Source organism: Chanodichthys erythropterus, chromosome 13, assembly GCF_024489055.1.
Source record: "Chanodichthys erythropterus isolate Z2021 chromosome 13, ASM2448905v1, whole genome shotgun sequence".
Taxonomy (NCBI): Eukaryota; Metazoa; Chordata; class Actinopteri; order Cypriniformes; family Xenocyprididae; genus Chanodichthys; species Chanodichthys erythropterus.
The window spans coordinates 40,580,976-40,608,727 of record NC_090233.1 but is presented as its reverse complement, the minus strand read 5'-3'; the positions used below and the strand labels follow the sequence as shown (position 1 = coordinate 40,608,727).

Sequence of the window (27,752 nt, the reverse complement as noted above, 5' to 3'; positions counted from 1 at the left end):
GTTCTTCAATGTTTTGTGATATGGTACAGCAGGATAACATTGAAAATGAGCCGTTTCTCATATAGGAAACCCCTGACGATTAACAACAGTTCGACGATAGGGTAGAAATTAGCAGTGGGTGATACTTGTTTGAGAAAACTGTGCCATGCGACTTTTTTTTTGTCTTGTTTTTGCCAATATTCTGCTCTATATTGCTCTTGCAGAGCTAAAGAAAAGGTCATACAGAGGACTCCGTATCAATATATAAAATGTTCACTTTTTCACTGTTTTCACTTTGTTGTCAAAATGCATTTTTATTTTCAGACATCTCAAGATAAAAACAAAATTCAGTTATAAATATATAGTTTTGTATTTTTATGTAAATGTCATATGTATATACAAAGTTTGATGTATTTGTACAGATATTAAGAGTGAAATCAATAAAAAAAAATACTTAAGAAATTGGTCACTGTGGTGTGGATTTTTTGTTTTGCTATTAAGTTCTGCTATTGGTAGAATACCATGTACCCATCTAAAAAGATGCCTTCTAATTCTCATTATTTTGCATGTAATTGTAGTGTCAAGTTTGACCCAAAAAAAGGTTTGCTCTATATCTAATCTATAGCCGGATCTATAGTCTTTTTCCCCATAATTCAACTAGTAGGCAACTCAATTTCAACTAAATCATGCCAATTTTCCCATAAGGACAAAACTGATTTAAACAGGTCCTCTCTGCTGATGAAAACCAATCACACATGACCCTACCACCATACAAGGTGATACAGCAGAAATGAGACTGCATTTAGGCTCAAGTTTCACATCATATCACAGAGCCCCTGTAATGCTTCTTGACAAACTCCAAACATTGTTCTTTCAGAGGACTGCCATCTTGCATTGTGTGCCACTCTTCCCTGTAGGCCAGAGCTCCCCATAAAGTTGTCTTGTGCATATTTCTCCTTCAAAATGATCTGAATGGATTCTGTCACAAATCTTCTTTCTGTTTGCATAGAAGAACTTCTGTGGTAAATGACTGGGTGGTTCCTGAAAGTTCAAGACAAGTGCAAAATACAAATACTTCTTTTACATACAGGCCATTTATAAGGCAATGGTGTCAGATCAATTAGATTAAGTTTGTCCAAAAAAAAAAAAAAAAAAAAACGCACTATCAATCACTCATTCTGACTTTTAAGGCTTAAAAACGTAAACATTTGAATGATTCAAAGCAATGTAGATTTGTAACGTGATGCAAAATGAACATGGTTTGAGTAGAGGCAGGGACTCTGCTAATGTGCTAGCAGAGATGACAGAGTAAAACCATCACTGCTTTTTCAATTGAACGTCATTTGGAGCAGACCGGTGTTTTCCTCATCTCGGCTCATCCCTGGAGGAGCATGAGAGTAAACATATCTAGCCGCATTCAGTCTTTGAAGCTTGACATTTACCTCATCTTGCCGTTTCAGAAACATTAACACTAAACTGTCTTCAAGAGGATTTGAAGGGTGGAAAAAACAAACCACCTGACAAGAATTATTTTCTGAGGAAACGAAGACATTTCAAAGCACACGGTTACTTCAGTAATAATAAGTGCTGAATGCTACCAGAGATATTGTGTCATTACAATGATTTGGAGTGAAGTAATATCCAGACATAGTAAAGGAAGCACAGTAAAAACTCAGGTGTTGTAAAGATAGTTTATTAGATACATAGAGTATATTATTTTTACAGGTCTGTTAAAGACAACACGGACAGGCAGAAATGGGAGGTCTACTTGGCCGACCTCCTGGTCCTTTTGTCCCAGGAAAAGTTTGCTCCATATGACTTCACTCTCGGCTTCGGGACCCTCTTTTCTGTTATATCATAACTCCAACCTGTAAAAATAAACAGGCACAGAGCAGGCTCAGCCAAGTATATCTTACAGGCTGGATTTGGGATATGTCCACTGCTGCTGATGTGCGGTGTAAACACCAGGCCGGAGAAGACAGGGTGAGGATAAATGCGAATCTTTATGCCACAAACACAAACATTTCTTTTTCAAAGCTCAGCATCCTCTGTCTCAAGAGACATTTTTGGATGTGATTCTAATCGGAAGAATTCTGTGTTTAAAAAATATGGTCACGAGAGTGGAAAAATGTTTCAATTAATTACCGTTCTTCTCTGCGAAAGCGATAGCTTCCTCCTTAGTGCCGAACGTAAGCACCATGTTGGACAGGGGGTCTGCCCTGGATTGGGAATAAAAATGACTTCAGACAATGGATTTTATTAGGCAATTCAAAAAGCATGATTATCATACTGATGTCCACTCACGTGGAGGCCCAGCCCATCAGTGGGTTCTCCCAGCGCTCTCTGGTGTCAAAATCCATCTTCCACTTCTGGGTGTTTTTGACACCGGACTGCATGGCATTGCGGGTGGGCACAAAGATACGGACTTTGCGCGTCTTAATATGCTCCTCGGGAACGCCAGTCAAAGTTGTGATGTCCTAACAAAATGAGAAAGATAATAAACATTTTCATACAGGTACATCATGACTTCAACATGCTGTTCATCAAATTCTAAGAGCAGGGTGCAAATTACACAATGGTCTTCTTTATTTGATGCAACAAGTTACTTTCAGAAAGGTAATTTCCTCGATTTTGATTGTGACCATAGACTGTTTATATGCAAACTATAAACTAGTTCTATCCCGGTACTTTTGTGATCATTTTAATACTTCTGAGATCATTTTAATGCAATGCAGATTTAAAAGTCCTGGTATGATTTTGGCAAATGTTTAATAGACACAGGCGAATCATTGTCATTTAGGAATAAGATCGCGTGGAATTTTTTTTTTTTTTTTTTTTTTTACGATTAATCATGCAGCTCTTATATACACACATTTATTATTATATTATAGTTTCAAATGCAATTGACAGAAACTGCATGCTCCTATTTCAGTGTTAAGTTGGGCATATTTTCAGCAAACAGTTTGCTTCATACATTCAGTTTAACCGCATTAAAGAGGGCATATCCCTCAATCGTGTTTGTCTCACCTACAGCTGGATCAAAATGCTGCGGCTTAGATTTTTAACGGGGACAAGGAAGAGGGAACATATTTCGCCTGTTTTGGCTAGTTTGCACTGCCTCCCCATTGAGTATAGATTTCAGTTTAAGGTATTATTATTTGTTTATAAAGTCCCTGAATGGCTTGGCTCCAAACTACCTTTCAGATCTTTTGTCCTACCACCGGACCAATAGGCCTTTAAGGTCATCAAACAGACTGTTGCTGTCAGTACCCAAAACGTGCTTAAAGCTTAAGGAGGATCGTGCAATTTCGGTGGCTGCACCCCAGTTGTGGAATAACTTGCCTTTTAGCTTGAGATCAGCCACTTCTGTATCGGTTTTTAAATCTCTACTTAAGACAAATCTTTTTAAAAAGGCTTATGGACTCGAGTAACTACTGTATTCAGTGTGTGTTTTTAGTGTTGTATACCCTTTGTGATTGTTTTATTTTTTGAAAATAGTATAATTTTATTTCTCCGTGCAGCACTTTGGTCGACTCTGTCGATATTAAATGTGCTATATAAATAAATTAAACTCAAACTCATATGTTATCATTCAACTGAACTGTATATATGCATTTAAAAAAGATTTTGTTCTTCATCCTTCTTCCATCTTCCTAAAGGCCACTCCCACCAGTCTGCTATGAATACACAAATACCGCCTTGCTTTAGAAGGAAATACTTATTAGTAAACTTTTAGTTTTGATGGTGACAAACTTGTATTATTCCTGTAACGATAATGCTTTTTAAAGAGTAGACATAGTACGGCTAAGATACAATTTTCAGTGATAAACCTACCCTTACAATAACCATTCTGTTAATAACCCTCTGTCCATACAAAAAAGCAGGAAGCATAATCTGTAGTTTTCACAAAAGCCGTGAAGCTGTCAAAGGACAAATAAATGTGAATTTCTAGGTCCAGGTAACATGGAGAATCAGGAAACATTGAAATTTGAAAATCAGCAAAGTTACACTTTATTGTATGGTTTGCCAAAAACAAGATTCACACTTTTGCTCTCATAAATAAAAGCATAAAAAGAAGCTTTGCTGTTCTCACATATTTGCACTAAACCCCAAAGGGCATAAAAGTCCAAATACTGCCTAGTTTGTATACAGACGTACACTTGTCTAGACAAGCTAATTTCTCACACTCTCAAAGTCTTATGTTGTTCACTGCAGGTCTCCAGTCAGAGGTCAGAATCCTGGGCTTTCAGGTGTGAAGGTGAAAAGAACGCTGCAAACTTGAGCTAAATTTGAAGCGTTTGATCTGAGCAGGTATCATTCAGGGCATCAGTCTCTCTTCATTGCTGGACTGAACTGGTTTTTCTGAAAGTAACAATATGATTGCAGATTCTTACCCAATATATTTAAGCTGGATTGTCTTAAAAACCACCAATATTTTCCCCCTGAAATTGGTTTCCATGGCCTTTTTTTTTTAAACCTTTGTAAAGGCAATTTTTATAATTACCTTATTAAATGTATTTATGTTTTATGTATTTATTACAATCAAATCACAATGCTATAGATGGTTAATTTTTCTTTCAACATCAACTAAAGCCATCTTCACACTGCAAAGGTGGAACAGAAGCTGCATCTGACATGGCATTTATTTACACAGACTGTTTAATGCTGCTCATGTACATGTATTTACACAAAAACTGCATAATGTAAATAGAAAACAGAAACTCAGAGGGTTAAGCTTTAATATGACAAAAATCATTACTGTTGATTATTGCTCTTGATACTGTAAAAACGATTATTAATGTCGACTAAACGTTTTTTTTATGTGGGGGAAAAGCAAGTCATATTCCGGCTACAGACAAAACAAGCTAAGAACAGTTTATGAATTTATTTATTGCTTTTTACAGATATTAATTACTGTATAATTTATAATGAAAAACAGTAAAAAAGACATTCCCAAAAGTACCTGTGTGACATGTTGTTTTTAGCAGTAAATGTACATTAGGGTGTTACATTTGATGTCATTTAATTAATATTTACTGTGTCATGTGTGTCACCAAATGGTGTTTTGTCTTTGTATGACCCTGTGCAAAACTATGTAAAAGTATTGGTCATGTTTAATGGACAGATCATTTTGGATGAACTGATTCATCCTGTGACTTTCTATTGTATTATGCCTTTACATTAGGGATGCACCAAAATGAAAATTGTGAGGAAGGCTTGATCCTCCCTGAAGGACATCAAAATAAGATGTTGGGGGGGTCAAGGAAAGTAGTCTACCTGTAAATTAAGCTTTACCTGCAAATATGAAGATACATTTATAGCTCTATCTGATTTTAAAGGGTTAGTTCACCCAAAAATGAAAATTCTGTCATTAATTACTCATGCTCATGTCGTTCCACACCCGTAAGACTTTTGTTCATCTTCAGAACACAAATGAAGATCTTTCTGATGAAATCTGAGAGCAGTTAAACAGTTTGAATTTCATGTTTGCTTCGAAAATGTGCATCTTTGGAAGCGGAGCAGCTCACAAAAGTTACAAAACATGCTACGCGAGAGTGAAACCTGATCACGGTGGGGCGCAGTGTTGCCAGACGTATGATAATTATCGTATTTGTACGATAATTCTGACCTCTGTACGATGTACGATCAATAATGAAAAAAATCCCATTATGTACGATAATTTCAGTATTTTGTGACACTTAAAATGATGCTCATTGATCTAGCTGTGTGGATCCTAACGTGAACTTTGTTAGGCACGTCTTCCATCTCATCTCATGTTACGTCTTCTCGGCCAATCATTGTGGAGAATGAATCTCTTTCACAAGCTCAACCCTGCATCCCAATGTGCATACTGTCCACCTTATCTGCCCGAAATAGTATTGAAATTGACTGATGTCACATACTATTTAGGATGGATAGTATGCACATTGAGACGCAGGCCAAGTTAACGTTTCTGCCGCGGCGCTTAGGTCAGTTGTTTCCCACTAAGGCACGCCTAATAATTATTTATGTGTTGTGGTAATTTACAGTTCATGTCAAAAAGTTGTTGGTCTATAGATAAATAGCTGTATTCTGTACGTTTGACTCGTCAAGTCACCTTTATTTATATAGCTCTTTTTACAATGCAGATTGTTTCAAAGTATAGCTTTACAGAGATAGAGGGAACATAATTTTGGCTGTACAGCAGCAAAAATAGTGTGATTGTCCAGCTTAGGGTAGTTCAGTATTGATTCTTTCTGTTGTAAAAATCATTAGTTATTAATTTAGTTCATTAACCTATACTAAAAAGTCGTGTACGATCATTTTCTTTCAAATACGATAATTTTGAGCTTCTGGTACAATAATTGGACATTTCCAATCTGGCAACACTGGTGGGGCGGCATCTTTTCGGCTTATATTTTCAGCCTTTCTTTTTCAACCAAAACCTGAAAATGCCATTTTCGGCTGATAATTTTAATTTTTAAAGCAAAAAGCCAAATTGTTAATATAAGGTATTTGCTTCGGTTAAAGCCATAAGCCCACGTTATTTTAACTTGTTTAACAGCGGTATTCATGGTGAAAAGCTACATTACCCATGATGCTGAACGGAAAATTCCACCGATCAAAACGGGTCAAAAACTGTTCTTTTTTATACATAATTTTAAATGAGTAGTTTAATATTTCTCCATCGTTTTCATGCACTAAAGCCGTTAAGTATACAGTCTTGCACCTCTGTATTTTTGTCCAATTTTCAAATACTTTTTTTGCTTCAAATTAAAGTTTATATAATGTTACTATTCACCTTGTAGCTGTTTGACTAGGTTCTTGGCTTAAAGCGCTTTAACGAAGAATTCTGCTTCCACCCTGAAGTAGGGATGCACTGATTATAGATTTTGTTGGTACAATTATAGTCTGAGGAATAATTACGGTTTGACGTTTATCACGATTTTTATGTATTCATTAATTTCACACACTACTAATGTATAAAATCACATGAACACTCTTTAAAGTAAGGAGGGTGTCGATCCATCGTGATTCTCTCTCCAACGATTCTGGATCAATGATGAGAATTTCCGAATCGATTCTGAGCTTAGTTTTTAGCTAGATGCGCGATGGCGCTGAGTGTGCTTTAGAAACACCAGTATTTTGCTTGCTTCCAATTCCTCACACACACACACACACTGTTCGAACCTTCCGTAAAATAATCTTTTATAAAGTTTGGAAAGGTTGAAGCGAGTTACAGACATTTGCGGGCTTAATTGCACAGGATGCGTAGTGAGAGATGTGCTTTGTTTGATGTTACACTTGCAGTGTGTGGTCTTGCCCGTCTGTATTTTCCTTACAAATGCTCTACGAAGGCATCATTTATGTTGTTTAGAATGCAGTGGACTTATATATTTAAAATATGAAACTCACTAACAAAAGGCTGCTTTCAATTTCAAGTGCTGACGAGCTGTTTGTGAAGAAAGCTCGCTCATGCGGCTGTGCGAAATTACAAAATTTGTACAAAATTAATGTAAACACAGCCAGTTATGTCTTAAGGGTTTAAATGGACAGGACAAACCTCATTACTTCTTATATTTCAAAAGATATCCGTGAGTTAATGCAGCTTATTAGAGCGCCTGCTGTCTATGTTGTCATAGTAACAATCAAACTGTAAAGATACGAAAAAAAAAAATAAAAAAATCACTCATAGTTCTTGAATAGAAAACGTTCAGATAATCTTAAATACTGAAAGCACTCTTTGTTTATTGCTTGTAATATGTTTCTTTGCTCCTGTTTATGCTACTTGCTTATATGTTTTGAAGTTATATTAGTTTAAAATCCTAAACATACTAACATAAACATAATTGTTTTCATTTAATTTGCAATTATTTTAAGAAGTACCTATAATTATTTATGTAAGGATATGTTAATGTAAATATTTTAAGATGTTCAAGTCGGTTAAGTAATTAAGTAAGTAAGTAAGTAAGTAAGTAAGTAAGTAGACCAAGAATCGTTTTGGAATCGGATTGTGACTCCCAGAATTGGAATCGGATCGGATTGTGAGGTGACTAAAGATTCCCACCCCTACTTTAAAGTGCTATTTATTGCCACCTTCAGAAACAGAAATTACACAGTAACCAAATAATACAGCACAAAAATAATAATAAAGACAAGCAAAAGTCCATCTCTCCCTTTGGAATTAAAGAAAGGTGACCTCTGCTTTGTAAACATTAGTGGTTAAACGGATTGTTGTTGATCCGTGATCCGTTCGGATCAAGCCCCACGGTTCAGGACGCATGTGATTTGCGGATCAGTTGCAAGTTTAACCGCAATAGAGTGAAAGGTTATCATTTGCACGTGTTTTGTCTTGCTAGTTTACACATTAAATAGATATAAAACCATTCTAGCGCTAGAAAAGGCAAAAGAGGATTTAATTCGGTATCGCGCGCCACAGTTATTGGTGCATACAGACGCACATAACAAGGCTCGCGCACACACAGCGAGAGAGAGGCGCATTTCAGATCGCCCGCAAACTCCAAATTGATTTCTCTTTCGCGTCCTCAATGCACTTGGATAGACACATACACGCATTATGTCAGTCAAAATACCCCTCTCAGCAAGTATTCTCGTAAACACATTCTGTTATGTCCTAAGAGAATGAGGTGAGAATTCGGATGTGTATCTATCGGTGTGCGAGCATGGAGTCTTACTCTTGAAGTGACAGCAACCTATAAATACCTGCTGTTGTCTGTCATGTAAATTAAACAACAAAACACAGCTTTAACAAAGATTAATCTATATTAAATTTATACAGTGAACAGTGTCATTTTATATTTAATTATTACATTTCTGTACATTACTACTACAGTTAGACTTTATACTTTATTTGTAACTTTATGTTGTATGCATCTATGCTTGTAATAGTGTAGCCTATTTGTTCTTTTTACAGTCTGTTCACTTGCCTTTAATAATATATTAGTTAGGCTAGTAGTTTCTGCTGTGGTATCGGAGTAGTAAAGTGGGCAAAGTAATAAATGCAGTTACCCCCACCCCCCAAATTTTTTTTTGTTTTTTTTGTGTGCTGATCCGAAAAATGATCCGAACCGTGAGTTTTGTGATCCGTTGAACCACTAGTAAACATCCATGTCAGTATTTTTTTTATTTAAAATTTTTTTTTAAAATTAAATTTTATTTAAACATAATACTATAACGGGGATAATAAATCACAATGAAAATAAAAATACAGTCTCTGTCTCTTTGAAATTAAATATAAGCTACATATTAGCTATGTATTACCCTTTTAACTCTTTCCCTGCTATTGACTAGTTTTTCCAGCTTTCCGTGTTTTCACTGTTATACGGCAGGGGTGCTATTACGCATCTCCTGAACGAGTGCAGTATCTCCAGATCAAAACACAGGCGAAGAAAAATGTTACTAAAGGTTACTGAATGAAATGTCGACGTAGGATGAGCTATAGGAAGCTTTAGGGGTGTTGATGGACTCGATCAAACGTTACTCCATCTGTGTTTTACATGTACATGAAGCTAGAATAAAACTGATTTTATTTTTGTTTAAAAGCAGAGGCTCTGTTCTTGCTTTTAATATATTGCATGTTCATATATTCATGCTACAAAATATTGTGGGGGCCATGAAACTTTTGTGAGCTGGGGTTCTTTGGTGGAAAGCTTTGCTGTTTGGTGCCTCTGCCATAGTTAATCTAGAGTAGAGTAGTAAACTCCATGTCTCTGATACTTTGAGCTGGTGAACCGCTAGTGTAACTGTTTTCATTTTGTGCAAGTTGCAACAGTTCCATGCAACAAACACTCAGTGTAGCAGAGCCTTTATGATCAATTAACCGTGATGTTTTAAATCTCAGTTAAAAGCACAATATGTATGATTTTTTATATTAAAATATCCAAAAACCACTTGCACAGTGTTATATATTTCGTTCAGCTGTGTACTAATATTATCCTAAATGTTTCCAAGGATTTGTAAATCAGAGAAATTCACAATTTTAAATAGTGCCTGTCCCTCCCTTGTCACTTGTCAATGACGTAACATCTGCATTATCCCTGGTTTCGTTGTACTGCACAGTAACCATGGCAACAGATGAAGACAGCTGCGTAACATCTAGCGGCACGCTGTTGTTGTTTCTTTCAAACATTATAGACCATGGCAAGCAAACTTTGGGACAAGAGGAGAAATAAAATGAGGATCAATTTCGGCATGGCGTTTCCAATAATGTGCTCTTGCACATTATTAGACAAGCTAAGCAAATGTAAGCTACATAAGACTAATCAATGTTATATAGCTCCACACGGTGAAAAGTTATAATATCATCAGTATGATATTCTAATGTTGACCTAGCTTACTGTTAGTCTCATACTAGTGTTAATTTCGTCAGCTATTTTTAATTTAGTCTTAGTCCTGTGTCAAATGAAACGAAGTTTATATCTTATTTAGTCAATCTTGTCCTGTTTTTGTTTAGGCTAGTCAAGTTTTAGTCAACTAAATGTCTGAGCATTTTAGTCTCGTTTTAGTCAATGGAAACTTGCACATTTTCGTCATTTTCGTCATACTGTATAATAAATGTATAATAATATAATGATTGTTGTTGTTTGGGAAATTTATTTCTACATTTCATCAGAAGTTGCTTTTTCACCAAATAAGCACAAATCAACAGAATATCAATTCATATGCATGGTTTATTTTACCTCATCTTGTAAACAGAATTTTATCAATATAGCCTAAGCTAAATACACGCCAAAGACTTACTCTCGCGCCCTGTCTACATTATGAAAACTGGTAATGTTAAAGCAAAAACCTACTCTAAAATATTATAATCCCTAATAGTAATTCCAATAATTCCAAGTGCATTAATGTTTCTCAATTAAAACAACGGCAAAAAAGACCGTAGGCTACATATTGCCACACAGAGGTTGCATGAGTACAATCGGCAACCACAATCACAAACAATATAGAGATCCATGACAGAACAGACTGACTGAATGACACTTTCATTTAAGCAGAAGACCTCAAATGGAGTTCGCTGAATTCCAGTAGCCTACAGCTGCCGTTATGCCTGTTTTTTTTTAGATCATGGTGCCTCTGCAGAGAGTGCATACAAGAGTTTGCCAGATTGCAAAAAGCAAAAAGCCAGGAACGTATCCATTTAACATAAAAGCTCTGATTGGGGGATTTGAGATCTTGATATCTGGCAACCGCACACATGAGCGCTCGAGTCTTGTACAGCAGTCTGAAATGTTTTGGCTCCACTTTTTTTCAGAAAAAATAAAGTTTTTTGGTAAGTTTTCATTCTTTTAAATAAATTTGTCGTCAACAATATTGCATGTTGATATAGTTTCAGTTTTCGTTTAATGATTATCATCTCGTCTTAGTCAAGGGAAAAACTTTGTTGACTAACATTTTTCGTCATCGATTTCGTTAACGAAATTAACACCATCTCATACAGCCAACAAACTAATATGTAGAATAACAATACAAGTTTCAACACACTCAAAATCAGTTTAGTATGATAGTATAACGTTAGACCAAGTGAAACAGTGTTGCATTATCTCACAATTTTAATTTGTCAAAAAAACCTGACCTATATTAGAAGTATTTCAGCTTTGTGAGTAGTTCGGTAGAATGAAATGTCCTCATTCCTTTATATCCCCTGGGACTCGCACGTGGCACTGATATGCCTCTCATTAGCAATTGCGCCTGCGATTCTCGGCCACGCCCTGCTTTATATCCACGTTCATTCACTGCGTCATCAATCTACGCCTTTGTTATTGTTTTGAAGAGTTTAGCAGCCCCTAGCGGTGAAAAAAAAAAAAACATATGGTGCCTTTAATCGTGAAATCAGTTAATTGCTGAATCCCTACCCTGAAGATGGCTTTTACACTTTAAAATCTTGTAATTTAGTTCATTAACACACATGTAATGTATGAGTGTTTCCTGAACTGCTTTTCACTGAATCTGCAATGTAATGGTTAAAAAAAAAAGCACAAACAATGTAACCAGTGTAGACTGATTCACAAATGACTTGAGCCAGTATTTTTAAACAGCTCAAAAAGAGGAATCGTTTAAAAGAACTGCACTTTAAAATTTAAAGCATTAGCAGAGAAAATAAAGCATCATAACTGAAATCTAGCTAAATGTATCAATTACAGAATTAAATGACATGAAAGAATTCATGACATGAAAAATCAAATAAAAAATTGGATATTGAGGGGCTTGTGACGTCACACGGGCATATGGAGCATATGAAGCCGCCCCTTAAAAACAGGTCATTTCAGACAGAGGGTCAGAATGAAGGTTGAAAATAATTGTTTTTTCACACACACACACACACACACACACACACACACACACACACACACACACACACACACACACACACATTCATTTTATACATATTATACATATTTTACACAGTCTCAAACACCAGTGATGGGAATAACAGCGTTATAAATAAACGGCACTACTAACGCCGTTACTTTTTTCAGTAACGAGTAATCAAACAAATTACTTTTTCTCCCGTTACAACGCCATTACCGTTACTGGCAAAAAAATGCTGCGTTACTGTAATTGAGCTCACTGAAGCAGTTTTCATCCGAGTAGGCTCTCTCTCAGCCATAGGACCTGCATGTGTGCTGTGGTTAGTCGTACACAAATATAATTTTAAACTGATAATAATGTATGATGCTCTGTGTTTGTGTGTGAGTATGTGAGCAGAGTGTGACCTTAAACCAGAATACCTTTTGCTGGATCTAAAATACGTGAAATAAGTTTTTCTAGTCAACTATTAGTTGTTCGTTTAAGCCATTAGTTGACTAATCACATTTAATCTCTGAAAATTTAAGAGATTAAATTTAATTTCTTAAATAGGCCTACTGCAGAGAATAAACCATAATAATGAGCGTTTATGTAATATAGTCTATAGGACTCGAGCACGCATAAAGCTTGCCATAAACATCTAACAAAAGTAATAATTATGAATGTGATAAAACACAGCAAGGAGACATTTTAATTGTTGATTAATAAAGTAATGTTTTCTGTCAGCTGCAAATATGAAGTTGACATTGCTGACTCTCATCATCTGCTCATACTGGACGCGCCTAGAGAGAGAATGCACATTTCATTCGGATTAGGCTACATAATCAGAGTAGCCTATTTCTTTTCGTTTTTAGATATTTCAAGCTTTCTATAGATATATTTCTCATGTCTGCGAGGCAAGCAGCCTATATGCCAAGTCTCGGTTCATTTAGCCTATAAGTCGCGCTCCAGTTCACGCGCCAGTGATCGCGCCCGCGCCTGCCATGATTATATTGTTTGCTATATTTGCTTCTTATTTATTAAATCCAGGCAATTGGTTGATGAAACATTGATTAAAATTAAGATATATTTTTTACAAAACGAAATTCACTCTAAAGAAAGGCTTTCTACAAAACAAAACTTAATGAAGTGGTCAAAATCATGTCTGAGTCACTCCATGCCTCCCGATATATTGCGCATCTTATGATGCACCTTACTCATGCTGTTCACTTTTCATAATCAAGTACATGAATTTAAAACAAAGGACTATTTAAACAAATATGAAACTACATTTTCTTTAATGGCTACCAACATGTATTATACAGTACATAGAAATTTCATAAGCAAGAGCGGATCATGAGTCACGAGTCAGATCAAGAATAATTTATTCTTATATTTAATATTGCGGCCATTCAAGTAATGATATATAAAAGCTTTATAATGATAAAGCTTTTAAGCTTTTCTCATAAATAAACATTGATCAGTTACCATTACAATTATCTCACAAATATTTGCTAACTCAATGTATTTGTTTTTACAATTTTGTAAAAAATTGGTAATTTTGTTGCAATATATTACACACGGCACAAGGAAGCTTGATTTCAAATGGTAAATTGAATTTAAAAAAAGACAAGTAAACAGAAATAAAATACGAACAAATGAACAAATTACTAACTATAGCACAAATAAAATAGAATAAAGATAGAAATTAAATAGACTGCTTTCTATTTTCAGGTAGGTCTAACTGTAGTAATCAGTTAAGAAACTGAATAAAAAAACAAAGTAGGCTAATCAAATGTAAAATAACATTGGATAATCATAAAAATTAAATACAGATTAATCAATTAAAGTTACAGAAGTTAATCAGTCAAGAGCAGTAAGTGATTTTCTCTTTGTATTTTAATTAATAATAACAACATAGAGAGCAGCACGTTTATTCGGCTACTGTCCCTTTAAGACCTGACGAACGCACGGACACATTCTTCCTGAACTGTTTTACATCAATACTCACCAAGATGGGCATTGTGATATTGTTTCTGAGTGAATTTGACCATTAATAAACCGCGAAAAGGACGTTATTTTGGCACTTGTATGTCAAAGGCGGCTTTATTATGTGTCTGCGCTGTGAATGAGAGGAGGCACGTGCGTCTCAACTCGCTGTCGAAATATCGAAATATCAATATTTTTGAAAACACTAAAGGCTGTGTACACGGCTTTTTAAAAATGGCAGGTCCTGGTGTTTCCCATCAGCGTACACCTACGTCACTGGTAGCTTCTTTTATACTGGTAGCTTCTTTTATTATATATTATATATATTTTAGGGCTGTCAATCGATTAAAAATTATCTAATTAATTACATACTCTGTGATTAATTAATGAAAATTAATCACTGTGAAAGTATTAAATATTTAAATTCAAATGAATCAATGCAGGGTTTTTCCTGGGTCAAAAATGGTCTTCGGTGGTGACAGACATGGTCATCCACACAAACAGTAAAAAGTGCCCTACGTGATCTGCGAGCCCGATACTGACAATAAAGTACCCGTCACTCTCACTCTCATTCTTTGTTGCCCTCTTTGCAAAAAAAAAAAAAAAAAAAAAAAAACAAACCAAAAAGTGATTTTATAGCTTTGTAAGAGAAGATGCTTTTTTGCTAAGCCTGAAAAGTATAAAAAAAAAAAAATAGCATTTAGAAGTTATATTAACTAATAATATAATTTTCTACCATATACAATTGAATGCACCTAGCTAACAACAACTTGCTTTGTTCTGGTTTCACCTCACTCCAGTCTAAACTAACTGATTTTATAGGTAGGCCTAATTTACTACACATTGTCATTTAAATAACCTGAAAATATTGTGGATTATTAAGGCTAATTTTACTAACCACTCTTGCTAAATTTCAGAGTTGTTCGAGTAAATGATTCATTATAGACAGTGTGGACAGATCAGTTGTTGTCATGATTCATTAAAATGAATCTGTTCAAAAGAGTCATTATATCGCGAATCGGACATTAGCGGACATTGACGCGTTGCGTGCGAATCGCGACTGTTATTAGGACATCGCAAAAGATTTGTCAACACAGAAAACACTTCACCACGAGGGAGGAGCTCTGCTCGTTCTGTCCGTCAGTAACGCAATAGTTACTTTCCCTGGTAATTAGTTATTTTTAAAATGATGTAACTCAGTTACTAACTCTGTTACTATTTGTGAGAAGTAACTAGTAACTATAACTAATAACTTTTTTAAAGTAACGTGCCCAACACTGGCGCACACACACAGAGAGGCACGTTTCAATAGCGCAAAAACACCAAAATGATTCCTCTTTTGCATCTCCTTGCTCTTGAACAGACACATACACACAAAATCAGATGAAAGAGAAAGAAATCGGATGCGTTTCATTATACTGGATTAGGTCATTACACTGGGAAATCACTCACTGCTCTTGACTGAATAGCTTTTGTAACTTATTAATGATTAATCTTTATTTAATTTATACAGTGAAGATTATATGCAATGTTGTTTTATATCTGATTAGCTACTTTATTCAATTTCTGTGCCTGAAAAGCACTGTTTATTTTATTTTTAATCTTTGCTCTACTGCTGCTTGTAATTTGATTATTTGTTCTTATTTTCTTTATTTTTATTTTTATTAGTCCTTTTTTCCCCTGAACGTAGCACATGCCGAACAGTACCAAAGCCGTGACCGTAAAACCATGATAAAAACCGAACCATGAGTAATTTGAACCGATGCACCCCTAAAATATATATAATTTTTTTTGGTTTATAGTATAAAAAAATAAGAGAGGACTGTTACAAGAAGTTGATCTGAAAGCTGTGTGTAACATGCTGCATGGTCTGACACTCTAGTGTGGTGCTGCTGAGCTAAAGGAGTCTGCTGAAAGGCAGAGAGTCCAATTCCTTTGGGAATTAGCGACCAGCAATGGGAAGTCGGCAACAACACACGGACAAACCTCCCAGCAAGCAGCCACCCAAGGTTGTGAATCCTACGAGCAGCTCCCCTTTCAATGCAGGAACTTCACACATTTCAATGGCTATTACAACTTCAAAGAATCAAATTTTCATCATTGTCTATCATCTGCCACTTGATTCATATAAAAGAGGTTCTTTGGTATGAACTGTGAACAAAAGGCTTCCAAACACTGACTTACACAAAGTCTTCACGTGACACTCCAGCAGGCTGGGAAGAAAATACAGTACCATATGCTCCATTTTACAACATAACTTGAGTGAAAGGGGAAAAAGATGTTAGGCTTTATAATGAACAAACCTGTCAAAGATGACACTAGCTCAGAACCACACTTGTAACTTAGTTACGACAAAGATTTAGCGAAATATCAGAACTTTCCAAGATGGGTATCTTCAAACCTTAGGATTAGATTCAGTTGGCTTTAAAGTTGAAATAGAAAGCTTCAACATTTGAATTAATCTTTTTGTTGAAAATGTTTAGCACAAGGGACAGAGAAGAAGAGGTCTCATTCAAAGACACTGCTGAGCAGAATGACAATTAGTCTAAACAGACATGCAAGACTTAAATTCAGTGTCTGCGCTTAGACCACAATATATCTTTCTGGTAAAGATAAATATTATTAGTAAATAATATTTAATTATATTATTAGCTTTTCCATAAATGCCCTACCTTTAGACCAAATAAGATCTTAAATATTTTCTAAATTGAAAAACTTTCCATTGTCCTGCAAAATTAGAGGAAAGAAAAAAAAAAATGGGGAAAAAAAAAGTAGTCTAGACTTAGTCTTGCCTGCATACATTAGGACAACAAAAACTACGAGGGTGATCTAAGCAACAGACGAATGCACAATGGCCCATAGACAAAGCAAGCGACTGTGCCTTAAATATGGTGCTTCAAGGGGCAAAGAAAAATTAGGCCAGAGAGAGGGGACCACAAAGGGAAACACTGCACTTTTCTCATTGCATGTACAGGAAGCAAAATGAGAACTATGAAGTTTGACACTATTCACTGAGCCCTTCAATACCTGTATGTGCAGACAGAATGCCAGGCTTAAGAGCGAGGGAGAAAAGACTGGCAAAGTCTCCGTCACGTGAAAGCGTGTCTATATTTCTGACACCTCTGGCTCCTCTGTGAATAAAGAGCATGAGAGCCTTTTCAGAGCGGCAGACTGTGAGGCCGACTGCTTGAATGAGCCCTGCGTGCAGCTTGGTAGAGCCAAGTGTGGCCAACAAGACCGATACCAAAGTGTAAACAAGAAAGAATTTGGTGTACGAACAGAACTACAAGAAGGAAAAAAAAATGCTCTCAAGGTGTCGATTTTGAATTCTAATGTGATTTGTAAGCAATTGTGATGAATTTCAAAATTTGCTTGCACAAATTCATTAAAGGGACATATTTCAACTTTAACTGTCCCTTCAGAAGAGGTTTCTTGACTGTTTTATTGATTGCTCTGATATTCAGATGTGAAATCCAGATCTGTGTTGCCACACTCGATAGCAGATTCATACACTGATGGCATCTGTTGCCTGTTTCTGACTAGAAAGGGAAGGACGCAGTTAACTCAAAGTTATGTGCATGTGTGGCCTACTGGCATGTTTTGAGTATAGACCGACAATAATATATAAAATTGATGGCTGTATTGTTCACATTTCAGCATATGGAGTTGTTTTAAATAATACTCCATCATTCCAGCATAATTCCTTCAGAATCGTTCTGGTACAATTTGCATGGTGATTAATAAAGGAAAAGAAAAGGGGAAATTATCAATCTGCTCAGACATATCCAAAAAAAAAAAAATAAAAATGGAAAGATATTACAGGTTAGTGTGTCAACTTGCATGCAAATGTACTTCATGGTTAAAAAACAATTTGTGTCCAATGACAGATGATCCACTTGATAAACAGAGACAGACTAGTAACATATTTGGATTCACTCTCTAAATGAGAATGAGGTGAAAACGAGAGATCTGCACATCTTTGTGGATCAGCTGACATTACAGGGTTGCTTCGGTGCTTTGATAGATCTTTATTAAAGGGGTGGTTTATTATGATTTCACTTTTTTAACTTTAGATATTGTGTAATGTTGCTGTTCAAAGCAAAAGGAGATATTTTCTTCAAGGGTTTAGAACAGCAGAAGACAATAAGAAAAGTAACATTAAAAACATAATGTTCAGTATTAAAAGGGATTATTATGAAACTTTTATTGTACAAAACAGCAGGAACCAGCCAGATGTGAACATTGATTTGTTTTTCCTCTTCACCCTTCCCTTTTTCTAATTTTCATAACATAATAAGTATATATTAGCGGTGCAACGGTTCACATTATGGTTCGGTTTTTATCAGGGTTTTAGGGTCACGGTTTCGGTGCAGTTCGGTATGTGCTATATTCAGGGGAAAAAGGACTACTGTCAAATAAAAACAAAGAAAATAAAAAATAATTTAACTACAAACAATAGCACAAATAAATACAGTAAAGCAAAGATACAAATAAAATAAACAGTGCTTTTCAGGTTTTCCAGAAGTTTTCAGGTACAGAAATTGAATAAAGTAGCTAATCAAATGTAAAACAACATTGCATATAATCTTTTCTGTATAAATTAAATAAAGATGAATCATTATTAATTAAGTTACAAAAGTTATTCAGTCCAGAGCAATAAGTGATTTCCTAGTCTTTTGTTGTTTGATTAACATTAAAAACACATTAGGAATATTAGGCTGCTACAGGCTAATGCACGGATACGGTACACTAACACTGAACACATGCGTTCTTTCTCGAGTGTTTAAGTTCACTTAAAATATAACTGACAATGTTTTCTAGGATACTCACCTAGCAATTATTTTGTGTCTGTTCAAGCGCAAGACTTGAAAGAGAACTCAATATTTACATCTTGCACTCGAATATTAAAATTAGGAAGGCTTAAATTAGTTTAGTTTAAACACAGATAGCAAAATGTGCTGTTCAGGTCTCACATGTGCTGGCATGCTATCAACACCCAGGTAATGATGGCGTAAATGATTGGTCATATAGAGTATACGGCACTCGCATAGAACAAAGTTTACGGGAAGCCAGAATGCATATCTATCATTTAGATTTTTTACAGAGAACCGTTACACCCCTAATATATTTTATTTTATATATTATACATATTATATATATTTTATATATATATACCCAACTGTTCACATTCTAGGTGACTGCGACACATCCCAAGTGAACAGCACAACAAATAACACTGAAGACTAACAAAAGTATTTGTTAAGATAACTATACAGGAAACCCTTTCAGGCAAATTTCTGTCCTGAATCCTGGAAAGTAACGAATTGCCAACTTTCTGTGTGTAATGGCAATTACAATTAATAAAAGTTTAATATAGGAGTCACAACCCAATTATAATTATTACTAAAGGTCAATCAGCTACATTAGCATTCATATTTTTAGACTATGAGCAGTAGAAAAAAAGTGTTTTGACCCTTTTGGAAGACCACAGGGTGATGGAAACGAAGTGAGGACCACAGTGTGCACTACAGCCAGTGCAAGTGTCCTTCCTCTGCCACACAAAGGTGCTGTTGGGCACTTTAAAGGTTACTTTCTCAAGTGTTAAGCAAATGAAATACCATTTAGCGACTAATACACAAAGCCTCTTGTCAGATCCTCTTTAAAGAGCAATATCCTTTGACCTACTTGCCGGCCTTGGGTTTTTTTTTTCCCCCGGACAAGCACCTGGTACGAGGGGACAACTAGACAAAACAGACACTTGAGATGAACACTGAAGGGAAAGAGGGAGAAGGGGGAGGAGGACAGAATCACGGCTGGATCTTGAATTCTGTCTACCTTGGAGCCTCCTACACAACGATACAAGTTTGACAGCTTTTTTTAACATGTTCATTCAATTTACAGCTCCTGCTAAACAAAATGCCTCTTGCTTGCAATTAGTTATAATTTCACTGCTTTTTGCATTTATTTTGGTATGCAGAATGGTTCGCAAAAACATTTCAATATACATGCAAATACATGCACTTTCAGTAAATGACTGTGTAATATCTACACCACTAACAGCAGCAAACGAATTAGCAAAATAATGACATAATGAAACAGGTTTTCTGAAGACTATCCCCTGTCTGCCATGGCCATCAAACAGACTATCCCAAACTCACACCATTTGTTGAGCCACTGTTGGTGTGTTGGGCCGATCAGGATGCTCAAACAATGCAGTGTTCCTCAGCAAATGGCTTACTTATAATGATCTTTTTCATATTAAACAAAATCAGTATGAATGTGAATTCACATTAAGAAAAAGTCATATAAAAAGGAGTTTCACAAGCAGCTAAGTTAATTCAGAAAGCTCTGGTTATATGAGCTCTTGCACGGCTCAGACATTCCTTGTGAAGCTCTGTGTCACTGGCCAGCCATGCAGGCTTTCTCGTGGCCCAGCATGCTTAATCAAACTGTAATTACCAACAAAAGCAAGTCAGTGCAGGCACCAGAGGGTGAAAGCGCCCAGACTGCGCCACAATCACGCAGGACCTTAATTACCGTCATTTGCAATGCCACACATTTGACTGCACTGCAAAGTGGCACATTTGCAAGCACTTTAACTAGAGCTCGAGATCCCCCCCCTCCTCTTTTCAAAATTTGATTTTCAAAAACATAAAGAATGCCATTATAAAATTTTCAAAGGCACTTTAAATCTTAGATTAATTAGTTTCAAAACAACTTATGCAAACCATTTCCTTAATAAAAATAACCAAAACAGTGAGTGAAATATCATTCATAAACACCAGGGGCTGTATTCACAAAACATTTTATCTTACCACTGAAAGTTCTCTAAAATAGTTCTTAGCTAAGAGTTTTCTCTTAAAACCCATTTACAAAGCTGCTGAGACCAACTTTTACTAAGGAATAGAGAAAAGTCTTAAGAGAAAGGGCGGGGTTGACATCATTATATGGATGATGCCAACACGCTTACTAGCTATGCCCACAGTGATTGGCTGATGGGGGAGGGGTCTCTGTCAGTGATTTAATCATGGAAATATTGTAGAATAAGGTATCATGTTTCCAAATTAAAAGTTTTAAAATACAAATGTTGCCATATTCAAATAGAGATTTTATAATAAAAATATTGCCATAATCAAATAAAGGTTTTTAAATGTAGGCTAAGTGTCTAATAATTAAACTAGTATATTTTCAGCTAATTGTCAGCCTTTTACATGTCAGCGTCTCTAGAGAATGCAGAATTCAAGAAACAAATAATGTTTTATAAACAAATTTGGGGAGGAGCGCATTTGAACAGTCCATCTAAACAGTTCGAGAAGAGGTATAAATAATATACACAGATGAGAGCCGACTCACTCACCTATAGTTACCTCGACAGTTTTATGCATCCCTCCGCACTCTCGGCTGGGGTTACGGGGAGAACTCTGGGTTTGGGTTAAATTTCGAGCTTGGAACCCTTGATCCCCTTGGACAGCACACGGAATACACTTATTACTATATTTTTATTTAATTGTATTCAATCATCTGTAAGTGTGAACTTGTGAAAACAACAGCCACAGGTAATCGGACATTTATTTATTCATTAAAATTTATTTTTGGCAATTATATGTAGATTCAAGTCTATAAATCAAAATATTTATTGCATTTATGAAGAAAAGATTCAACACCCAAGGCTTTATCGCCATTGCCTCAATGGTGTACAGTGTCTTTGGGCGGATTGCTGAGGAGGATTGGCAGCAACAGCAATTAGGATTGTTTGTGATTTGTGATTTTTTTTCTTTTTTCTTTTTTTTAAAAGAGTTTCTCCTAAATCGGCAAGTTAGGAGCTGCTTTTAGCCTTAAAATGTTTTGTGAATACGGCCCCAGAGCTTGATTGATTATTATATTATATTATATTATATTATATTATATTATATTATATTATATTATATTATATTATATTATATTATATTATATTATATTATATTATATTATATTATTTAAAAAACTTTTTACCTTTTGATGATATCCGATAAATCTCTATCTAGACTAAATTGAATACTTTCTTTTTAAGAATGTCACATCATAGGACCATTTATAATAATAAAATATTTCCCAATTAATCAGACATGATTATATTGAATATGAAAATTGAACATGAAATTTGAAAATATTTCATCCAAACAATGATCTATTATATTTTTCATATTTTTATCAAGTTTGATTAATGTAGTTACTCAAACTCTCCATTTTGTGATCGCATCATAAACTTCCAACTTTGATTTGAGATAAAAACTCAAAGCAGTTTTTTTGTTTAAAAAAATTGATGCTCTTTGTGATGCATTCTCCCTTTCACATTCTTCCTATTTCCATGTTTCGGTGATAAATTACAGAGAAAGCCATGAAAATTAGAGATCCAAAGAAATGTCTTGTAGAATTTATTTAGGGTCAAACACAAAAACACATCCAGGTGACCCAATATAAATTCTTCAAGACATTCTGAGATTACCTCAGATCACTGAAGACCTGCACATCATCTTCACAGAGCAGTTCCACAGAAACTAATCCCTAAATTGTAACCGTTGAAAAGATGCTTTCAATTCAGAAAATACTGTAGTCATATGTTTTACATGTGATCTACAGACATGCCATAAATACACGCAAGTTAAACAGAATTGGCTGTCCATATATTACTTCTTAAATGGAAAATATAAATTCTTTTTTTCTTTGCAACCTTGTTTAAGTTACATTACCACTGCTGCAAACTGTCTGATGATATTTACAGCAAATATGAAAATCTATTATAAGAAGGCTCTCTAAAATGTCTTGAATAAGACAGGTAGTCTTCACCATGACCAAATATCTCGCTCAATGGGCACAGCTCGCCTGAGAACAACAATGAAAGCTCTGTGGCCAATTATAAAAGGACAGCCGCCGTCTTCCTGTGAGTCTGCTACTGTCAGACTGTTTTTCCCCCTTTTTCTTTCAATCCCCTCTTTTTGGGGGCCCTTTTGCAGCTTTACTTTAGAGTGGCCCCTACTATTAAACGAGAGCCCTCAACCAGGCGGGGTGTACTTGCCCGCTCACAATCAGAGATAGTCTGAGTCCACCCAAACACCCCACTCTGCCAAACCTGTCCCACACATTCAAGCCAGCTGAGTGTCTGAAGTCTCAAAGGTAAACAAGGTCATTATTGTTTCACAAGGACATGAAGGAAAAAAAATAATAAAAAGATTAGAAATCTCCATTTCAGCATAGATGGATTTAGGAGAGGACATTTTTCACTGTCTAATGCACACTAGCATTCATTAAAAAATATATTTTAATATATATATATTATTAATGAAAATCATATCCATATATTGTGATCTAACTATGTAAAATATACATAAATAAATTGCAATTATTATTATAATTAAAAAAGCATTTAAGAATTGTGACCCAGTACAATCCAAAAAACAACAGTACAAAGCAGCCAAAGTTTATACCAGTTTCTCATCCACAGTGATGAGCTGGGATCCCCGTCCCTGTTGTTCTGCCAGCCTCCATCCTGACGTGCTTATTGACCTGCAAAACAGGAAGATGAATTTTAAAAAATAATAGAGATAACAAGCAGACACACACACACAAAAAAAAACTGTACTTAGATATAAACAACGGCACAGTGAAGTGTTTTGGAGGAGAATGTGTGTCGAGGGACAGGAGAAAGGAAGGCACACATCTCTCTCCACGGCCCCCATTAATTCTGCCTGCTGAGTTTCTGGCAGGCTACTATAAGCCAGTTAGCAACAAACAGCCATTGGTGTCGTCCTGCCAGTCTGCAGTCACAGCCTTTGAAATTGAACAGAAGCTGGTCTGTCATAAATGAACAATAATTCAGAAGTACCGAGCGACAGAATCCCTTACTGATCTCTCATTTCAACTAAGTAAATGACACACAGCCGAAAGGTGAGGAAACATAAAGCTGCTTTTAAATTTGGACCATTTCAGTAGGCCTTATCTTATGGATAAGCCTTATTCATTTATCACCAAAAGAGTACATTAATCATTCATAAATATGATCCTATCATCTTATAAATCACTCAATGGCCTAGGACCTCAATACATTGCAGATATGCTCATAACCTAACAGATCACTCAGATCATCAGGATCAAGTCATTTAGAAATACCAATGGTTCACTCAAAGCAAGGAGAGTCTGCTTTTAGCTGTTACGCCAGCCGCAGCTGGAACCAGCTTCCAGAAAATATCAGGTGTGTTCCAACAGTAGCCACATTCAAATCCAGACTCAAAACACATCTTTTTACCTATGCATTTGCTGATTGAGCACTGTGCTATGTCCGAACTGTTTGCACTTTATTTTATACGTATTATCTTTTTATTCTTTAAATTCTTTTCCTGTTTTTATTTCATTTTTAATGTATTTTTATATCTTTTATGTATCATCATGATTCTGACTTTTAATTCATTTTAAATCCAAATAGCAAAATTATCTGTTTTTACTGTTATTTCTATTCCTTATGTTCTATTTTTATTCTTCTTCTTTATGTAAAGCACTTTGAATTACCATTGTGTATGAAATGTGCTATACAAATAAAATTGCCTTGCCTATGTAAACTGGTGCTTTGAATTGAATGCAATGATTTAGGGACAGTTTCACAAATGATTTAAACAGACATTAAATCTGCTTTTGTTTCACGAATAAGGCCCAATGTGTTAAGCAAACACATGCTTTACGTTTGTAACCTGAATTTTATTAACTTTTGCAAAAAAAAACTAAATGAAAAATTGAAAATTAAAAAAAACAAAAAAAAAAACAACAACTAATCAACTAATATCCAAATCAGTGGCGTAACGTCTGGGCATGCAAGGTATGCACGTGCATATGGGCCCAGGCTGATAGGGGGCCCGCTATTACAAGCTTAACCCCAAAGTATACTTCAGATATCCGCATTGCAAAATTTTCCTCATCAGGAGGGTTCGTGGACGTCCGCACTCCCTGTGCACATGCAGCCCAATTTTTGTGATGGCACGGACAGTGTGTGTACTGTACAACAGCCCATGCAAGAGTGAATTGAGTGTTTGAAAACAAAAGTGCACTAGATAGTGTGCAGTGAACACGCCGAACGCATCTTTCCGCAGCCAAATACTTTCAAAGGCTCGCACGCGAGAGACAGAATTTTATTTTTGCATATGGGCCCGGGGCTGACTTGCCACGCCACTGATCCAAATTATAGGGAAAGGGAACATGCAGGACGAGAGCAGACAGTGTGTGCATTTTAATGTAAACACGTGACAAATTTATATCAGACTTGCACATACAAAATGTGTTTTGGCCTTTGCAACATTTTATTGATAGAAAGAAAATCAAGTGTAGAGACAGAGGGCCAGAGTCAAACCAAAGTCCCTTTTAAGGAAAGTCTGTTCACTCTGTGGCCATATTTGCAACGCCTCTGGGCATTTTGGGACATCCAAGACCAAGTCCTATCTATTTCAGTGGGGGAATCTTGAAAACAGCTTGCAGAACTCAACTAAATAACATATTTCAAATAAGCAATGAAATTTTACATGAAATGTCCCATTTGTGCTCAAACAGTGTAAAAAAAAGCCTATTTCAGGCTTAAATCAGCCAATGAGCATGTGCAGTCCTAAACACGAGCTTCTAATGGCAGCTGCAGTGAAGCAATGACTTTACCAATCAGCAATTATTTTTTTAGAAGGCGGTATTCCACCATGTTGCATGTTACAGTGTCTCCCATTCATAAGTAATAGGAGTGAACCGTCTTTCTAGACTATAGTCCTTGGTCAAACCCACATATCACATTAGCATGACTGCTCAATTTGCTGGAGCACTTGCAGCAACCACAAGGCCAAAAATTTAACAGAATTACAAACATTCTAAAAATCCTCAATCATATTTATTTATGAAAAATATAATCAAAGCATAAAGGCAATGTGCTTGTGTTTCAATTACTAGTATGTCATTCTTTCAGAATGAAAATCTTAAATCAAAAGAAATGTAGTCATTCATTACAACTCCTCTATGCCTGCTGGGTCCTGATCTGATATTCAGCCAGATGGAAGAGATGATTTAGATCAGCATGAAACGGAAGTTTTGATAGTCTTATCTTCCTTATTGTGATGAATCTAAGTGAAACTGCATCTCAAACAAGAAAAACAAATGTAGGTGGGACTTGATCCTGTCCATAGGGATTTGTTTGGATGGATGTAATTTGCCATTACTCTGATCTCATGTGAGTGACAGGTTGCCCCACCCTCACACCAGTAAACATTTCATCAGAGAAGAGATGCTGTTACAAGAGGGAAGGGAACTTATTTTCACAGGATAGATTATGAGGATGTGAATTTTACAAATAATGATGTGCACAAATAAATAATTTGTAATAATACAGCACTAATCAACAAAAAAATATGAATTTTGATTTCATGGTGACTACAAGATGGGAAAATTTGACTGAAAAATATGAAAACAATTTTTACAGTAAAAAAAAAAAGCTAAAACTGAGTATATTGGTACACAGTTTCCAACATGTTAAACTACACAACCCGTCAGATGTATACAACAAGTGATAAGAGTATTAGCTTGCAAATTTCAGAACTTCTGTAACAGATAAAGAAATAAATATGTATTGCCATAACTCAACCTTCTCCTAGACTCGTGTTTATATTAACATTCTGTATTTTCAGACTTCGTTCATGCAGAAGGTCGACGCACTAACAACCTTCACACAAACAGCCACACATGACAATCACACTGACATCTGACAATATCATTCAACACACCAGCACAGGAGAATCAGCACTGTATTTATCACTAACATTAGCCGGTTTCATTTCTATGTGTTTTAAATAGAGCACACCTCAGATTCCGAGTCTATTGTTTGATTGACTAAAATAACACGTTACAGGACTATATAATCTATTATGATACCACAAAAGATGTGCGTCAAACAGACAGCTTTTAAAACGAGAGAATTAACAGATGACACTCTGGCTATGTTAGTTAGCTAACTGGCTAACACTTTAACGCTCAACAGATCAACAAACAAACCAACCGAGCGTTATTTCTTTGCATCTAAATATATAAATGTAAAACAATTATTAGAATTACTGGTTATTACCTGGCAGGATTCACAAATGTTTTTGTGACTGAGTTAAAAGAGATAATTCGGCTTAAACCAAAGAGTGACATTGAAGACGCCATATTGACATGGTCTGAGGGCTGTACGGCAACTCAAAGCGTCCAAACTCAGTCAAGCGATGTGTATTTCTTCTCTTCATGAAGTGAGAGTAGAAACTTTGAGGGGGGGAAAGTTTCTGATATTCTTTGTGATGTTCAGCTGAAAATTACAACACCTTTGGATGTGTCTGCAGAGCTATGCAGATGACTAATTGAGCAAATGACTTTATAACACCTGATTTTGATTTCGCGCAGTTTAATGTGGTTGCATCATTTGCCCCAGTTTTGGAATTTTGGCTCATTTTAGAAAACTTAATTTAATA

General features: G+C 35.7%; 1 protein-coding gene across 1 annotated transcript; it reads right to left on the bottom strand.

Annotated features, from left to right (window-relative positions):
* Positions 1 to 1,657: 1,657 nt before the first annotated feature.
* On the bottom strand, positions 1,658 to 27,514 carry ndufs4 (NADH:ubiquinone oxidoreductase subunit S4). The gene is made up of 5 exons (XM_067408146.1): positions 27,371 to 27,514; positions 23,718 to 23,796; positions 2,284 to 2,456; positions 2,125 to 2,198; positions 1,658 to 1,847 (listed from the first exon to the last, which is right to left on the bottom strand). The coding sequence occupies exons 1-5, from the start codon at positions 27,451 to 27,453 to the stop codon at positions 1,744 to 1,746; spliced, it is 513 nt and encodes a 170-aa protein (XP_067264247.1). The 5' UTR covers positions 27,454 to 27,514; the 3' UTR covers positions 1,658 to 1,743.
* Positions 27,515 to 27,752: the final 238 nt, after the last annotated feature.

Bases quoted from the DNA above. Each gene is read 5' to 3' on its own strand.
- ndufs4 (XM_067408146.1), bottom strand. From the start codon at position 27,453: ATGGCGTCTTCAATGTCACTCTTTGGTTTAAGCCGAATTATCTCTTTT. The intron at 23,797-27,370 runs GTAATAACCAGT...CCTGTTTTGCAG, and splicing joins ACATTTGTGAATCCTGCCAG to GTCAATAAGCACGTCAGGAT. The intron at 2,457-23,717 runs GTATAAACTTTG...TCATTTTGTTAG, and splicing joins TCACTGTGGATGAGAAACTG to GACATCACAACTTTGACTGG.